The sequence below is a fragment of the Martes martes genome (genome assembly GCF_963455335.1).
Source record: "Martes martes genome assembly, chromosome: 10".
NCBI lineage: Eukaryota > Metazoa > Chordata > Mammalia > Carnivora > Mustelidae > Martes > Martes martes.
Genome location: NC_137898.1, coordinates 107,314,371 through 107,333,288, shown reverse-complemented (window position 1 = coordinate 107,333,288; position 18,918 = coordinate 107,314,371). Strand labels below are relative to the sequence as shown.

Here is an 18,918-nt window from a genome sequence, read left to right as displayed (position 1 = left end):
CAGGAGCTAAGATGGTGGTAGGTGGACCCTAGGCTTGTCTTGTACCTTGAATACAGCTAGATAACTATCAGATCATTCTGAATATCCAAGAAATCAACGTGAGGACTGATAGAACAAACTGCGCAACCAGATGGAGGGAAGAGGCAGCATTAAGGATAGTAGGAGGCGAGAAGATGTGGTTTGGGGGAGAAACAGATTATGGGTACTGCAGAGGGGAGCCGTGGTTGTGAAGAGAGGCAAGAGAATGGAGTGTGCAGGGATACATACAAGGGGAATACTTTCCCAAAGCCATTGGTTGGAAAAATGAGAGGGGCTGATTTTCATGAGTTTTTGCAACCAGCGGGGCTCAAAGACTGGAGTTTTAGAGGGCCACAGTCTTGGCTAGAATAGAGACCTGAGAACACTGCCCTGTTCTTGGACAGCAGTCAGACAAGCAACCCCAAGGCGAATGGTGCGATCTGAGGATCTCCTAAGGCATATGGGGAGACACTTGTTAGCTCTTGGAGCACATCTCTGAGATGTGGTGTTAACCTCTATGGGGAGAAAAAGAGCTGGCTGCTGCCATTACCCTCCCCTACTTCTCAGCATAAACCAACTTCAGTAAATAGCACAGTGCCAGCACTTGCTGTGTAATTTGCTTACACCAAGTCCCATACCCCTGTGTTCTGCTGGTACTGCATTTCTCAGGCAAGTGCACCTAAGAACCAGTGCAACAGGTCCCTTCCTCAGAAGATCAGCAGAGACACTCTCATGTACCATATCTCCTGACCATAGAGTTCTGCAAAGGTTCAATTCTAGTCGCATCAGGTAGCATCAGGTCTCATTTAACAATTGGATCAGAGCACACGTAGTTGAAACTTGCTATACCCCAACCAAGGTCCAAACACTGCCCCCTGCAGGCAAGGATTGATGGATAGAGCAGCCAACACACAGCAGCAGAGTGCATGCAGCACACTAGAGACAGTCCTTGAAGTGCCAGGCTCTGGGCACAGTATGACCTCTTCTTAAAGCCATTACTCTCTGGAGCAGGAAGTATAACAGGCTTTTCTAACACGCACAAGACAGAGACCTAGACAAAATTCAAAGATGGAGGAATTTATCCCAAAAGAAAGAACAAGAAAAGGTCACAGCCAGAGATCTAATCAGAACAGTTACAGGGGCACCTGGATGGCTCAGTTGGTTAAGCCTCTGCGTTCGGCTCAGGTCATGATCTCAGGGTCCTGGGATTAAGTCCCACGTTGGGCTCTCTGCTCAGCAGGGAGCCTGCTTCTCCCACCCCCTCCGCCTGCCTCTCTGCCTACTTGTGATCTCTCTCTCTGTTGTCAAATAAATAAATAAAATCTTTAAAACAAACAAGCAAATAAAAAAAATGGATATAAATAATATGCCTGATGGAGAATTTAAAACAACAATCATAAGGATACTTGCTGGGCTTGAGAAAAGCATGGAAAACATCAGGGATGGGGCACCTGGGTGGGTCAGGTCATGATCTTAGGGTCCTGGGATTGAGCCCCCCATCTGGCTCCCTGCTTGGTGGGAAGCCTGCTTCTCCCTCTCCCACTCCCCCTATTTGTGTTCCCTCTCTCGCAGCCTTTCCCTCTCTCTCTCTCTCTCTCTCTGTCAAATAAATAAATAAATGCAGAGACCCTGACTGCAGAAGTGAAAGTTAAAAAAGCAATCAGGCAGAAATGAAAAATGCAGTAACTGAGATTCAAAACCAGGTGGATATAATCACCACAGGATAGAAGAAGCAGAGGGATGAGTAAGTGATACAGAAGCTAGAATTAACGGAAAATAATGAAGCTGAACAAAAGAGTGATGGATCATAAGCGTGGACTTAGGGAACTCAGTGACTCAATCAAACATAGTAACATTCATATCATAGGAGTCCCTTAAGAAGAAGAAGAGAGAAAAGGGCAGAAGTTTTGAGGAAATAATAGCTGAAGACTTCCGTAGTCAGGGGAACAAGACAGACATCCATATCCAGGAGGCACAGAGAACTCCCATGAAAATCAACAAAAGCTGGCCAATGCCAAGACATACTGTAGTTATATTTGCAAAATATAGTGATTTAAAAAAAAAAGTCCTAAAAGCAACAAGACAGTAGAAGTCCCTAACTTACAAGAAAAGACCTGTAAGGTTAGCTGAAGATCTCTCCATAGAAATTTGGCAGGCCAGAAGGCAGTGGCATGATATATTCAACATTCTGGGGGCGCCTGGGTGACTCAGTGGGCTAAAGCCTCTGCCTTGGGCTCAGGTCATGGTCCCAGGGTCCTGGGATCGAGCCCTGCATTGGGCTCCCTGCTCAGTGGGGAGCCTGCTTCCTCCTTGCTCTCTGCCTGCTTCTCTGCCTACTTGTGATCTCTGTCAAATAAATAAATAAAACATTAAAAAAAAAAATTTCTGAATGGGAAAAATCTGCAGCCGAGAACACTGTATCCCCCAAGGCTGTCATTCAGAATAGAAGAAAAGATAAAGAGTTTCCCAGACAGGTGCTGGGGTAGTGTAGTCAGTTAAGTGTCTGACTCTTGGTTTTGGCTCAGGTCGCGAGCGCAGGGTCCTGAGATTGAGCCCTGCATTGTGCTCTGTATTCAGCAAGGAGTCTGCTTAAGACTCTCCCTCTCCATCTGCCTCTCCCCTCTTTCTGTAACATAAATAAGTAAATCTTTGAAAAAAATTACCCAGACAATCGAAAGAAAGAAAGAATAGAGAGTTTCCCAGACAACCTGGGTGCTTGGGTGGCTAGTTCTTTAAGTCTGACTCTTGATCTCAGGGTTGTGAGTTCAAGCCTTGCATTGGGTTCCACACCAGGCATGAAGCCTACTTAAAACACACACACACACACTCCCAGACATGGAGCGTACTTAAAACACACATACACATTCCAAGACAAACAAAAACTAAAGGAGTTCATGACCACTAAACCAGTCCTGCAAAAAATATTGAAGGGGATTCTTTGAATAGGAAGGAAAGACCAAGAGTGACAAAGGTAATAAAGGAACAGAGAAAAATCTCCAGAAACAACAACAGAACCAGTAATAAAATGGCACTAAATAATATGTATCAATAATTACCCTGAAGTAAATGAACTAAAGACAGGGTGTCAGAAGGGATAAAAAAACAAGACCCATCTATATGCTGCCTACAAGAGACTCACTTTAGACTTAAAGACATCTGCAAATTGACAGTGAGGGGATAGTGGGGCACCAGCTGTCTTGGTTGATGGAACATGTGACTCTTGGTTTTGGGTTTGTAGGTTCAAGTTCCCCGTTGGGTGTGGAGATTACTAAGGATAAAAAATAAAAATTAGAAAGTGAAAGTAAGGGATGGAGAAACATTTATCATGCAAATGGATATCAAAAGAAAGCCAGAGTAACAATATTTAATATCAGACCAACAAGATTTTACATTAAAGATTGTAACGTAAGATGAAGGAAGGGGACTATATCATAATAAAAGGGACCATCCAACAAAAAGGCCTAACATTTGTAAATATTTATGCCCCCAACTTCGGAGCACCCAAATATTTAAAACAATAACAAAGAAACTTATTGATAATGATATAATAATAGCAGGGGACTTTAACACTCCACTTACATTAATGGACAGATCATATGGACAGATCATCTAAACAGAATATCAACAAGAACAAACAATGACTTTGAATGACACACTAGACCAGATGGACTTCACATATATTCAGAACATTTTATTCTAAAGCAGTAGAATACACATTCAAGTGCACATGGGACACTATTCTCCAGAATAGATCACATACTACGTCAGAAATCAGGCCTCAACAAGTACAAAAAGATCGAGATCATGCCATGCATATTTTTTGACCACAACACTGTGAAGCTTGAAGTCAACCACAAGAAAAAATTGGAAATGCCACAGATACGTAGAGGTTAAACAACATGCTACTAAAGAATGAATGGTCAAACAGGAAATTAAAGAAGAAATAAAAAAGACACATGGAAACAAATGAAAATGAAAACACGATGGTCCAAAACATTAGGATTTGCAGCAAAAGCAGTCGTAAGCAGGAAGTATATAGCAATATAGGCCTACCTCAAGAAGCAATAAAAATCTCAAACAACCAAACCTTACACCTAAAGGATCTAGAAAAGAACAACAAATGATGCCTAAACTCAGCAGAAGAAGGGAAATAATAAAGATCAGAGCAGAAATATTGATATAGGAACTAAAAAAACAACAGATCAATGAAATCAGAAGCTGGTTCATTGAAAAAGTGAATAAAATTGATAAACCCCTCCACAGACTTAACAAAAAGAAAAGAGAAAGCACCCAAGTAAGTCAGAATGAGAGAGAAGAAATAACCAATAACAGAAATACAAAGGATTATAAGAGAATATCATGAAAAATTAAGAAATGAATAAATCCCTAGAAACTTATAAACTACCAAAACTGAAACAAGAAATAGAAAACTTGAACAGACCAATAACCAGCAAAGAAATTGAATCAGTAATCAAAACCTCCCAACAAACAAATGTCCAGGACCAGATGACTTCATAGGGGACTTCACCAGACGTTTAAAGAAGACTTAATACTTATTCTCAAACTATACCAAAAAATAGAAATGGAATCTCTAGGATTCTGTAAGGCCAACAGTACCCTGATAACAAAATCAGACAAAGACTCCACTTAGAAAACTACAGGCCAATATCCCTGATGAACATGGGTGCAAAAATTCTCAACAAAATATTAGCAAATCAAATTCAACAGTCATTAAAAGAATTGTTTGCCACAGTCAAGTGGGATTTATTCCTGGGTTGCAAGGATGGTTCAGTACTTGCAAATCAACCAACATGATACACCACGTTAATAAAAGAAAGGATAAGGACCATGTGGTCTTCTGAGTAGATGCATAAAAGCATTTGGCAAAGTACAAATCCATTCATGATAAAAAAAGAAAAACCCTCAGGGGCACCTGGGTGGCTCAGTCGATTGAGCGGCTTCCTTCAGCTCCAGTCGTGATCTCAGGGTCCTGGGATCGACCCCACATCGGGCTCCCTGCTCAGCAGAGAGCCTGCTTCTCCCTCTCTCTCTGCCTGCTGCTCTGCCTACTTGTGCTCTCTATCTCTCTGTCAAATAAAATAAAAATATTTTTTAAAAAACCCTCAAAGAAGTAGGGGTAGAGGCAACATACCTCAACATCATAAAGTCCATACATGAAAAATCCACAGCTCATATCATCCCCAGTGAGGAACGACTGAGAGCTTTTCCTCTATAGTCAGGAACAAGACACGGTGTCCATTCTCACCATTGGAAGTCCTAGCCTCAACGATCAGACAACAAAGAGAAAAGTAAAAACAATTCCCACATTGGCAGGGAAGAAGTAAAACTGCCACTATTTACAGATGTTATGATTCTCTATCTAAAAAACCCAAAAAAACTCCCACCAGAATTTTTCTAGAACTGATACATGATTTCAGTAACATCACAGCATACAATATCAACATACAGAAATCTGTTGCATTTCTATACACTAATAATAATGCAGCAGAAAAAGAAATCAAGGAATCAGTTCCATTTACAGTTACATCAAAAACCGTAAGATATGTAGGAATAAACCTAACTATAGAAGTAAAAGATCTGTTCTTTGAAAACTGTAAAACACCGATGAAAGAAATTGAAGACACAAGAAATGGAAAAAGATTCCTATCTCAGGTTTGTGGCTCTGAATTTAGAGTATAATCAGTCATCTAAGTGTACTTTTTTTTCTTTAGCATGGAGCCCAAGGCAAGGCTTGAACTCCCAACTCTGAGATAAACCCAGAGCTGAAATCCAAAGTCAGATGCTTAATTGACTCAGCTACGGAGGTCCCCCTTTGTGTGCACTTTTTTGTCCCCAGTGGCATTAAGCTATTCTGATGTTGACATTGAGAAGACAGACACTTTTTAGAGTTTTGACCAGGGAATGAGTTTAACCATGATCCACAGTGCAAGCGCGGTGAGGAAGAAGAGAAGATGATAGGAAAATGATGGATGATGAGAGCAGTTGAGGCAGTGGAGTGGGGGTCTTGGCGAGGTTGAGGAAGTTTTGCAGTAGGAGGGAATGGTCTAGAATAAGTGAGTTGAGAGGATCAGTGATTGTGTGGTGTTTTCTGACCACCATCTCTGTCACCAGATATGTCTTTTCCACAACAACACTCAGTTCTCTGCCACCACCTAGGTGTTCCACTTGAATTCTGTTCTGACACTAACACTCCAGAATTAACATCAGGCTCTACAGCATTAAGGACCCAGTCCCACAAGACTGCCCTCTGTTTGTTTTTTGTTTTTTGTTTTTGTTTTTGTTTTAGATTTTATTTATTTGACAGAGAGAGAGACAGTGAGAGAGGGAACACAAAACACAAGCCAGGAGAGTGGGAGAGGGAGGAGCAGGCTTCCCAGTAAGCAGGGAGCCAGATGCAGGGCTTGATCCCAGGACTCTGGGGTCATGACCTGAGCCGAAGACAGATGCTTAACGACTGAGCCACCCAGGTGCCCCAGACTGCCCCCACTTCTGATGCCAGTTGCAAGTCCTGGGGACCACCCATACTTCTGACCCACTGGCTATAAGTCAGGAGTTCCCAAGGTCCCTGCTTCAAGTGTGCGAATTCACTAGAACGACACACAGAACTCAGGAAAGCACTCTATGTCCCATTACCAGTTTATTGTAAAGGATACCACACAGGAACAGTCAATAGAAAAGATGCACAGGGCAAGGGTTGTAGGGAAGACGGGAGTAGAGCTTCCATGCCTTCTCGGGGAGTACCACCCTCCTAGCACACTGATGTGTTCACCAACCCAGAAGCTCCAAATCTTGTTTTTAAAAGAGTTTTTTTGGGAGGTTTCTGTAAGAAGAGTGGTTTTTTATATATATATATATATATATATATATATATATATATATATATACACACACACACACACACAAAAAAAAAAACTTCAAATAAATATATATATAAAATATATACATATATATGTATATAAATAAAATCTTTAAATATGTATATTTAAAGGTTTTATTTATTTATTTGATAGAGATCACAAGTAGGCAGAGAGGCAGGCACAGAGAGAGAGGAGGAAGCAGGCTCCCTGCTAAGCAGAGACCCCGATGCGGGGCTCAATCCCAGGACCCTAAGATCATTACCTGAGCTGAAGGCAGAGGCCTAACCACTGAGCCACCCAGGCACCCCAGAAGAGTGCTTATTTAAATCTTTGCCCATGAGTTGTTAAACTCAGTCTCCAGTCTCCCTGCCCTCCTTGCAGAGACAGATGACTTAGCAAATGTGACCAAAATGTAATCATTTGGGGAGAAACTGTTTTAAAGCCTAAACCCTAATAATCAGAATTTGATTTGTCTCATAGCTACTCCTAGATGTTTCATATTTATTTGAGGCAAAGCACTTTCACATCACTATCCCATTTTATCCTCACAACCTTCCTTTGAGCAGGGGCTGATACTGTATCTTTAAACTTAACAGGTGAGACTAAAGACCAGCAGATTAAGTGACTCTAGTCTTTTAATTTATATTTGACGATAACCCTACAGTTTTTACTCTTAGTCTGCTGTTCTTCCCTTTAAACCATATTGCTTTATGATGGCATGTTGTGCCTTCTTCATGAGATAGGCAAAAAGACTTAAAGGATTTCTGCTGACTCCTGGTAGGAAATTCTTGTGGGTGGCTAAAGCCCAACCCAAGGCAGGTGATACTGCAGGTTTCCTTCTCTCAAGGGTCTGTGGCAGATCTGCCTTGGTGGTAAAGGGAGGTTACGGTTTCTGTTGTTTATAAAGGCGGGGTATCTAATAGGGGTATTGCTACCTCTGTTCTAGAGCTCCGGGCGAGGATAAACACTATCGTAGCCAACTCATTTTTCATAATGAAGGAAAGGAGTTGGGATGAACTGCATACAACGAGACTCCTTTTAAAAGTCTGCCTTGGGGGAAGATGAATCAATTTGACCAAATTTTTTCTAGAAGTGGGCCAGTGTAAAAGGTATTTTAATAACTAAATTCTGAATCTCCTTAGAATTAAGGTTCAGGATTATCTGTTTGGGTCTGAAGTTAAACCTGATTGGTTGTGGTTGGGAAGAGGAAGGAATTAAGTGAAAATAAAAGTAACCCCTTCGTGAGAGGATTTGAATATCTTTCCTTGTGTGAAGGATTTGAAGATCTTTCCCTGCACATACTTAATTCCCAGTCTCTGACACAGGTCAGTTAGAACCTTGGCCACTACTAGAAAGCTCTAAATGATGGAGACCACACAAGGAAGGAGTGATTCTGAAGTTGAGATCATTGTAGTTGAGTTACTCAAGCTATTTTGGGGTGAAAAAAATTAACTTGCCTGATTTGCCCGAAACAATTGTTGTCGTACCTGCTGACTTTGTACGAAAGGAATTCTTCATGATCAAATGAATCTAGAAACCAAATGAGATCCATTTCAAGGTTCAGAAAGGGCTTTACAGAGGTGACTAAGAGAGGAGGCAGCCAGACTTGGGGAGGTATAAATTGTACTTAGCGTTATCCATATGTCAGTATTTTCCAATTTAAAAGTAAAGAACATGAAAAGATGAAGCACAGCTTAGGTAAAACTCTAAAAGAGAAGTACTTAACAACGAATATTTGCTGTAGTTGAAAAGAACCAGTACAGATCAAATGGGAGCACTCTGTGTGAATTATAATTAATAACTGACAAGAGCTGCTGTCTTAGGGAGATGTTCAGGTGCATGGGTAAGGCAGTGACCCCTTCAGAGGGCCTTTGGAGAACCCTTAGGAACTTGCACTTCAGGATCATGGTGTTGATCTCCTGGGGGAACCGGCGGTCTGCTCCCACATGTGAGATTTATGCATCTCTTCCAGGTACGGGACCAGAAGGCAGAATCATCAAGAAGGACATCGACTCTTTTGTGCCTACTAAAGCTGCTCCTGTGAGTTAGACTTGGCTTTTGGTAGTTTGTTCCTGCAAAAGGTGCTGTCCAACCTATTTGATCTTTTCGTACATTACTTAGGAATGAATAGCTTAACTAGAATTGTGTTTCCTTTTATCTAATTTCACTGGCTAGCAATTTTTAGATATGAATGTGCTGTCACTCAGTATACAAAAGGAAAGATGATATGCTACATGGACATGCATTCCAGTTTCTTTTTTTCCAGTAGTGGTACTAAATTTTCCCTAGCAGATCCTCTCCTCCTCGTTCAGGCCCTACTAAGTGCATGCTTACAAGTTGGTTGACTAGAGTTTGAGTTTTATGTAGTTAATTGTTCCACACAAGGAGTAAATCCATATAGCCAACCAACTTCTTTTTGGTTGCTTAAAGTGTTAAGATAATTAGTTTAAAGGAAAATTAGTTTAAAGGAAAATGATTTACTTAGGTGTTTGCTTTAGTTACTCATTTTTAAAAAGATTTTATTTATTTATTTGAGAGAGAGAGAGAGAAAGCATGAGTGGGGAGGAGAGGGAGAAGCAGGCTCTCTGCAGGCTCCCTGTGAGTAGGAAGCTCGTTGCAGGGCTCGATCCAGGACCCTGGGATCATGACCTGAGCCAAAGGCGGAGGCTAAACAGACTGAGCCACCCAGGTACTCCTAGATGTTTGTTTTAAAAATGAAAGATTTGGGGTATCTGGGTGGCTCAATTGGTTGAGCCACCCAGATACCCCAATAAATAAGTAAATGAAAGATTCATCATTGTTTTTTCTTAATACTGTTCATAAAAGTAAATTACCTTGTTTTATGTTTATCTCTAATCCTTTCAGTTTAAGAATGCTTTGATTGCTTTTCTTGAAGGTAATTTTGCAAATACAAAATTATTTTGACAAACTAATCATTGAACAAAGAAAAATGATACTTAAAACTTCATCACAGAATTCTAAGTATAAAAATTAAAAACAGACTTCCTATATAAGCACAGTACAAATCTGAGTCCCTTTTGTTCCCTTGGGATAGAAATAACTATTTTCTATAAGCCTTTTATTTAAAAAAATTTTTTTTAAGATTTATTTACTTATTTGTCAGAGAGAGAGAGAGACAGAGAGAGAGCACGCACAAGCGGGGGAGAGGCAGGCAGGGGAGAAGCAGGCTCCCCTTGAGCAGGGAGCTCTGTCCTAGGAGCCCGGGATCATGACCTGAGCCGAAGGCAGATGCCCAGCTCACTGAGCCACCCAGGCATCCCTATTTTCTATAAGCCTTTTAACATTTACTTTGCCATCTGTAAGAGTCACTAGCTTGCATCTGTTGCATATGCCAGGATTGAGCCACTGGTACTGAGAGCTTTTGTACTTCCCCCATAGGCTCCAGCAGCTGCTGTGCCTGCCGCGGCTCCAGGAGTGGCTCCCGTTCCTACAGGTGTCTTCACAGACGTCCCAATCAGCAACATTCGTCGTGTAAGTGTTACCCTGAATCTGTAACCAGAGCTGTGGGGGGCATCTTTATTCTGATTGTTCGGTTGAATCTACAGTTTGAAGCGCTAGTAGACTTTTTTAAATTGGGAATCTTAGATGCCTAGTTGAAGATGTTTGGTTTGGCCGATTACATACTTGGGATAAACAAACATTGCTCTGATTGGATACTCCTAGAAGGAGCCCGGGTTCTGGTACATGTGCCAGTTCCATATTCCAGTTTTTGTAATGCTTGAGGTAACCATTACCAGGGAGTAGGGTAAAGGGGCAGAGTGAGCCCTGCATTAGGTAAAGCTTCACCTGAGCTAAGTTAAATGATGTTTTGATCTCTTTGTTTTCAGGTTATTGCACAGCGGTTAATGCAGTCTAAGCAAACCATACCTCATTATTACCTTTCCATTGATGTAAATATGGGAGAAGTTTTGTTGGTACGGAAAGAACTTAATAAGGTAAAAGGTCTGGAAATTCCGACTCTATAAACTCTAAAGTTCTTGTTTTTAACCCCACTAAACATTTACATTTTTACCTATTTTTTTGTTACAGTATGCCAGTTGATGTTGGAAAATGGTGTCCTCTTATTTTACTTTTTTTAAAGAGAGGGAGAGGGGTGGGCCAATGGCACGCAGCATTATACCGGTTCTCTAACCTCTCGGGTCGCCTACTTTTCCACTTGCTCACTCTTGCTCACAACAGTGGTTGTCTTCTGTTCCTCGACATTTCACCTGTATACGCTACTTTAGTCCCTTTGCACGTGCTGTTCCCTCTGCATGAAATACATGTCGCTAGCGTCCACCTGGCTTCCTCCTTTACTGCCTCAAGGATTTGACTTAATATCACCTTCTCTGGATTCCTTAGTTACCTTATTTTAAAATTAAGGGAAGAGGAGTGGGGTCAGTGGTCAGTTTTCCCTTTAGTTCTTTTCCTATTTTCCTCTTTATCATTTAACATTATCTTACATACCATATGTTTTCTTTATTTATTATCCACTCCTTTAGAATATAAGGTCCCAAAGAGTGGAATTTTTACCCATTTTTTTCAGGGCTTTTAGAATTCTATACCTAGAACAAAATACTCAAATATTAGATGCATGAGTGAAGCAGTTAAGGTTTAACTAGCTACAAGGGTTAGAGATGATTGCATGCACTTATTGGCAAAATGTTACAGATGTTGTATAATGCACTTATTTGAAAATTAGACATGAAAAATATATGTCCCGTGTATTATTTTATTCATTTAAAGTTTTATCTAGATATATTTTACATATTGTACCATGTGCCCATTTGGTTTATGATTCAGCGGTTTTTAATATATTCAGAGTTTTGTGAGCATCGCCATAATAAATTTTGGAACATTTTCATCATCCCAAAATGAAAGTATTCTCCCATTAGCCATAGTCCCCACCCCAATCCTCCCATCCCCCCTAACCCTGGATAACACTTACCTACTTTCTGTCTTAGATTTGCCTATTTTGGATATTTCCTATAGGGATAGGGATTTCATTGAATCTGTAGATCAATTTGGGGAGTATCCCTTCTTAACATTCCTCCTCCATGAATATGGTGAGTCTTTCCATTTATTTAGGTCTTTAATTTCTCTCAATAATTTGTGCAGCTTTTCAAGTGTAAGTTTTTGCACTTCTTTTGTTAAATTTATTCATAGGTATTTTGTTCTTTGTTCAGAGTTTTCATTGTTACTATATAGAAATACCATTGATTTTTGTATATTGATCTTATATCCTACAACCTTATCTTTAGTGTGTTCCTTAAGATTTTCTGTATACAAAATCATGTCATCTCTAAATAGAGATAATTTTTGCTTTTTCTTTTCCAATTTGGATGCCTTTTATTTCCTTTTCTTGCCCAACTTCTCTGGCTAGCACATCTAGCAAAATGTTGACTAGAAGTGGCAAAGTGGACATCCTTGTCTTTTTCTTGATCTTACGAGGAAGTGAGTCTTTATGATGGTTTTGGAACTTTTGTAGATCTGTTTTATCATCAGGTTCAGGAAGTTCCTTTCTATTCCTACTTTTTATGACATGGTGGTTGAGTTTTGTAAAATGCTTTTTCTTTTCTTAATTTCTTTCCTTTTTTTTTTTTTTTAAGATTTTATTTACTTATTTGACAGAGATCACAAGTAGGCAGAGAGGCAGGTGGGGGCTGGGGAAGCGGGCTCCCTGCTGAGCAGAGAGCCTGATGTGGGGCTCAATCCCAGGACCCCGGGATCATGACCTGAGCCAAAGGCAGAGGCCTCAACCCACTGAGCCACCCAGGCGCCCCTGTAAAATGCTTTTTCTTTGTCTATTGAGATGGTCATGTGATTTTTGTCCTTTTTCTATTAGAATATTATTACATGAATTGATTTTCAGATGTTAAACCAACCTTGCTTCCGGTTGGTCATGGTGAATAATCCTTTTCATATATTGCTAGATTTGATTTGCTAGAATTTTTTTGAGCATTTTTGCATCTATATTCTTAAGAGGTATTTGTCTATAGTTTTGTTTTTTCTGGGTTGTTTTGTTTTTTGTTTTTTTATTGTGATATCTTGGTCTGGTTTTAGAATTGGGTAAATACTGACCTTATAGGGTGAGTTGGGAAGTGTTCCCTCTTCTGTTTTTCGGAAGATTTTGTGAAGAATTGATATTCTTCAAATGTTTAGCAGAATTCACCATTTGCGGAAGCCATCTGGGTCTAGGCTGTTCTGTGTGGTTAGTTTTTAAATTACCATTCATTTTCTTTATTACTAGTTATAGATCAGTTCAGGGGTTCTGTTCCTTTTTGACTCAGTTTTGGCAGTTTGTGTCTTTCTAGGAATCTTCCATTTCATCTAAATTATCTAATTTTGGTGGGATATAGTTTTTCATAGCATTACCTACAAACCTCTTTGTTTTGGTAGGGTAAGTGGTAATGTCCTACTTCATTTCTGATTTTGGGAATTTGAGTCTTCTTTTTACTTTGTCAGTCTAGCTAAATGTTTATCATTTTGTTGATCCTTTCAAGAGCCAACTTTTGGTTTTGTTGAAACAAGTGAAAATGACGTACATGTGACATACCATAAACGTAAGGGATTCAGCTAAAGGAGAGCTTGTTAGTAGGAAGCTAATAGCTGAAAAGGCATACATTAAAAAAGATGAAAGAACCAACTTTTAGTTTCATTTCATCCTTTACACCTCAGGACATTTGTTTTCTTCCCCCAACATTCCCTGCCAGATGATAAGTTTCAATCTTTGGGAAGAGAGTTTAAGAAAGTACAATGGTTTCTTGTCTTTGCAGATGTTAGAAGGGAAAAGCAAAATTTCTGTCAATGACTTCATCATAAAAGCTTCAGCTTTGGCATGTTTAAAAGTTCCAGAAGCAAATTCTTCTTGGCTGGACACAGTTATAAGACAGTAAGTAAGATACTGCTGGGGACAGTATATATCCATCAGCAGTTTTCTTGTGCTATCTCATGTCTAACTAGGAGTATAGGGGATGAGGAGAAGTGGAATACAGGGAGGAAGAGGACTTCAGTAGTTTGAAAACAAGGTAAAACTGTGAGATAATGCTAAATTTAGTTAGTGAAAACTACAAATTCTTTGAGTTTAGAAGAGGGAGATAAGTTGATAACAACTGTTACAAAGCAGTGTTGAAATGGTTTTTGTTCACCAGTTAGTGGAGGCAGATTGAAAACAAAACCAAGAAACATTTGTTAATATTATGGTGGCATGTGACTGGCATGGTGCTTAGTGTCTTTTCACATCTTGTCTCATTTTAATCCTTATGACCCCCTCATGAACTAGGGGCCTTCACTCCCATTTTACAGATGAAGAAACTGAGGATTCAATGAGTTAAATAACTTTCCTGAATTAATATGTTAGTGATTGGAACAGGGATTCTGGCTCCTGCACCTAAGCTTGTTCTACTGTGTAGATTTTTAAATATTATTATTATTGTCAATTTAATTTCTATTAAGATAATAGTATATACATTAGAATATTGCTTTGTGGCTTACAGTGACCTATGCAACTTTTATTTTTTATTTTTATTTATTTTTTTTTAAAGATCTTATTTATTTGACAGAGAGAGATCACAAGTAGGCAGAGAGGCAGGCAGAGAGAGGGAGAAGCAGGCTCCCTGGTGAGCAGAGAGCCTGATGCGGGGCTCGATCCCAGGACCCTGGGATCACGACCTGAGCCGAAGGCAGAGGCTTTAACCCACCGAGCCACCCAGGCGCCCCCACAAGCAACTTTTAATCTGAGGTCTTACTCCTAAGAGGCAAATACAACTTTTTTTTTTTTTTTTTTTAAGATTTTATTTCACTTTGGGACACATGGGTGGCTCAGTCAGTTGAGTGTCTGTCTTCGGCTCATGTCATGATCCCAGGGTCCTTGCTCAGAGGGGAGGTTGAATACTGATTTATCCAAATCAGTATATTCTCCCTCTCCCTGCTGCTCCCCCTACTTATGCATGCACGCTCTCTGACAAGTAAAATCTTTAAAAAAAAAAAAAAAAAGATTTTATTTAATTTCATTTTATTTTTAGAGAGACAGCACAAGCAGGGAGGGCAGAGCAAGAGGGAGAGAAGGAGAATCTCAAGCAGGCTCCATTCTCAGTGTGGCTCCTGGTGTGGGCCTCGATCTCCCAACCCTCAGATCATGACCTGAGGCAAAATCAAGAGTCAGACACGTAACCAACTGAGCCACCCAGGCACCCCTACCTTCATATTTTAAATAACATTTTTTGTTGCCTTTTATGGATTTTTCATTTTCTTTGTCAACTAATTTGGTATGAAAGAAGGTTAAGATTTAGCTTTGTTGTACCGTAAACACACACACACACACACACACACACACTCTCTCTCTCTCTCTCTCTCTCTCTCCTACCAAATTGATTACAACACAAATTTTGGATAAATCAGTATTCAGTATTAATATTTTATGCCTATGAAAATATTATTTATGACTGAGACATATAGTATTGCTGTGAATACTGTCCAAACTGATCTTAATGGTTGCCTAACCGTAAAATTGGTGGCTTAAAACGAAAATTTATTCTCTCTTAGTTCTGAAGGCCTGAAGTCCAACAGCAAGGTATTATTAGGAAGGCTACACAACCTCCATAGGCTCTAGGGGAGAAGCCTCCCTTGCTTTTTCCAGTTATGGTGGCTCCAGGCATTCGCTCGCTTGTGGCTGCATGACTCCAAACTCACATGGCCTTCTTCTCTTCTGTCTCTTACAAGGTCACTTGGCACTGGATTTAGGGCCTACCCAGGTAGCCCAGGATGATTTCATCTCAAGATCCTAATTAACATGCAAAGATTTTTTTTTTTTTTAATTTGATAGAGCATACACAAGAAGGGGGAGTGGGAAAGGGAGAAGCAGGCTCCCCACTAAGCAGAGAGCCCAATCCAGGGCTTAATCCCAGGACCCTGCAGAGAACTTTTTATTAAATAAGTTCACATTGATAGATCCTGAGATTAAGACAAAGACCTGTCTTTTAGAGAGCTGTTATAAACATCTGTGTACAATTCCCTGTGTTGACTTATGTTTTTATTTTTCTTGGGTTGAAGTAGAATTACTGGGTCAAAGGGTAAATTGATATTTAACCTTTTAAGAGTATCTGAAGAAAACACTTCTTCGATGAGCAGATCAAGGTTATAGGGCAAGTTCTATGAAATGCCCTTTATTCATTTATTCATATAGCCATTCAGCAAATATTGACCATGGATTGTTTGCTATATTCAGTGGTGATAAGTAAGATAAGAAATACCATGCTTAGTCTCCTAGGAGAAAGATTTCGGAGTGACAGGCTCATTAAAGGAAAGTTGTATTTGGGGGATGCCTAAGTGGCTCAGTCGTTAAGCATCTGTCTTCCACTCAGAGGGTCCTGGGATCAAGCCCCGTATTGGGCTCCATGCTGGGCGGGAGGCCTGCTTCTCCCTCTCCCGCTCCCCCTGCTTTTGTTCCCTCTCTTGCTGTCTCTCTCTCTGTGTCAAATAAATAAATAAAAATTTAAAAAAAAAAAAAAAACAGTATTTGGGATGCTTGGGTGGCTCAGTCAGTTAAGCGGCTGCTTTGGGCTGGGGTCATGATCCCAGGATCCTGGGATTGAGTTCTGCATCAGGTTGCTTGCTCAGTGGGGAGCCTACTTCTCCCTGTACCTGCTCTGCCTGCGGCCCCCCCTGCTTATGTGCTCCCTTGGACAAATAAATAAATATTAAAAAAAGAAGAAAAAGGAAGGAGGAAAGAAAAAGAAAGCAGTATTTGCTGTGATACCTTGGCCACAGCCCTGCTGTGGTAGCTGCTAAAGGGTCACACACTATTATTCAGCCAGGTCCTTGTGTTCACAAATGACAGTCCCACGGTTCCTGGTCAGCTTGGGCACACCGGGGGATTTGGTACCCGTAATATTCTAAGGCTTGTGTCTAGAAGTAGCTGGAGTTCTTCTTCCATGTGAAGTTTTAATTTCTTCTCAGAACACTTTGGCAGGGGTCCTAACACAAACCCCAAGGAGGCTGTGGATACAATTTAAGAGTTTGGGAACTTGGATGAGGGGAAAATAATTATTCCTTTCCACTAACCTCTAACTGAAATTTGGCATTTCTTCCTATTATAAATGTAGAGAACAAATCAAAGAATTACTATTAACAGTACTTGTACTGGTGACCAGTAAAAATCACTTACTTTCATATCAGATTGTAGTTGTTGCAGGTATCTTTTAAAAGTGTTTTTTTGCTCTTGCCAGATCTTGTTATTGAGCTAATACATATATCATAATTTTGTTTTTTGAATAGTTTGGTAATTGAATTTCAATGTAGTTTTTTTTTTTAAAGATTTTATTTATTTATTTGACCGAGAGAGAGGCATCACAAGTAGGCAGAGAAGCAGGCAGAGGGATAGGGGGAAGTAGGCTCCCTGCTGAGCAGAGAGCCCGATGCGGGGCTTGATCCGAGGACCCTGAGATCATGACCTGAGCCGAAGGCAGAGGCTTAACCCACTGAGCCACCCAGGGACCCCTCAATGTAGTTGTTTTTTTATTTAGTTGTATTTGTTTTGTAATTAAGTATTTTAATTATTTAATTAAAATACTTTAATTTTAATTAAGCAAGTAAACTAAAGTAAGTAAAGTAAAATTAAAGTAATACTTTAATTTTAATTAAGTAATTAATTAAATAATACTTTAATTTTAATTAAATAATTAAGTAATTGTTTTTGGTAATAAGTATTTTATTTTCTGTGTAAAAAATATGTATTCTGAGGAGGGACCAAGATGCAAAGGTACCCTTGGCATAATACAGATTAGGATTCCTACTTTTATGTTGAGACACCACCACCCTACATCCTGAGCTCTCCTGTTTCTCCCACAACACAGTCCTCTCCCTCCACTCTTCCTTCCGTCTGCTCAGACTCTGCCTGCTGACTCAGCTCCACCGAGTTCACTTTACCTCAAAATTCAAGAAGTTCTCTTTGTGTAATTCTCCCTGAATGTCGGGTGAATGCTGGGCCTTTTCCACCTGCACCCGTGTGTCAGTCAAGGCAGGTGCAAGGCAGTTAGAGCACATGTGAAACCAAACTACTGACACATTTCTTGTTCAGTTTTTAAAAGTCCAAGTTAAGAGGGCATAGCAAAATGTAAAAACCAGGAAAGTTATCCCTCTGGCTGAAAAGTACCCCAAACTGAGGTAAATGTCAGTATTCTTATTTAATCTGACATGTAAGCTCTTAATAAATACAGCGATGATTACCGAAATTTTCTTTTTTCTTTTGAAATAGAAACCATGTTGTGGATATCAGCGTAGCAGTCAGTACCCCTGCAGGACTCATTACACCAATCGTATTTAATGCACATATAAAAGGACTGGAAGCCATTGCTAATGATGTTGTTTCTTTAGCAACCAAAGCACGAGAGGGTAAACTACAGCCTCATGAGTTCCAGGTAGGTATTATTTCCTTTCTGAATATGAAGAATTATGTTATACTTAAGGGTGGCATAATGCTGGGCACCTGGGTGGCTCAGTGGGTTAAGGGTCTGTCTTGGGCTCAGGTCATGATCCTGGGGTCCTGGGATAGATCCCTCCATCGGACTCCCTGCTCAACAGGGAGTCTGCTTGTCCCTCTCCCTCTGCCCCTTCCCACTGCTCATGCTCTCTTTCACTCTCTCTCAAATAAATAAAGTCTTTTTATAAAGGGTGGCATAATGCTTTTATTGCATTTTCCACCTTTGATTCTGCCTTATATTCTTACTGATACATGTCCCTGAAAATACAGAAAAAGTGAATACCCTATCAAAATCTGAAAAGACATTTTCTAGCAGTTTGCAAAACTTATGACTTATGTTCATACTGTAATGGTTATATATTTTCATTAAAGTGTGTTCCATTAAGGCCTGCCTTTTTTTCCTCCTTTCAGCTTTATTGATGTATAAATAGCAAATAAGAATTGGATATATTCAGGGCATATAGTTTTGATGTTTTGCGGTATGTATACATTATGAGATGATCATAATCAAGCTAAGTCACGTCTGTCACCTTGTGCTCACTG

The 18,918-nt window shown here is 40.0% G+C and overlaps 1 protein-coding gene across 1 annotated transcript in view; it reads left to right on the top strand.

Moving 5' to 3' along the window:
- DLAT (dihydrolipoamide S-acetyltransferase) overlaps nucleotides 1-18,918 on the top strand; it is a 32,951-nt gene that overhangs the window by 10,974 nt on the left and 3,059 nt on the right. Inside the window, exons 8-12 of the mRNA XM_080814922.1 lie at nucleotides 8,869-8,936; nucleotides 10,296-10,388; nucleotides 10,745-10,852; nucleotides 13,673-13,788; nucleotides 18,151-18,313. Coding sequence (XP_080671048.1) covers nucleotides 8,869-8,936; nucleotides 10,296-10,388; nucleotides 10,745-10,852; nucleotides 13,673-13,788; nucleotides 18,151-18,313 — 548 coding nt within the window. The remainder of the gene's footprint in view (nucleotides 1-8,868; nucleotides 8,937-10,295; nucleotides 10,389-10,744; nucleotides 10,853-13,672; nucleotides 13,789-18,150; nucleotides 18,314-18,918) is intronic.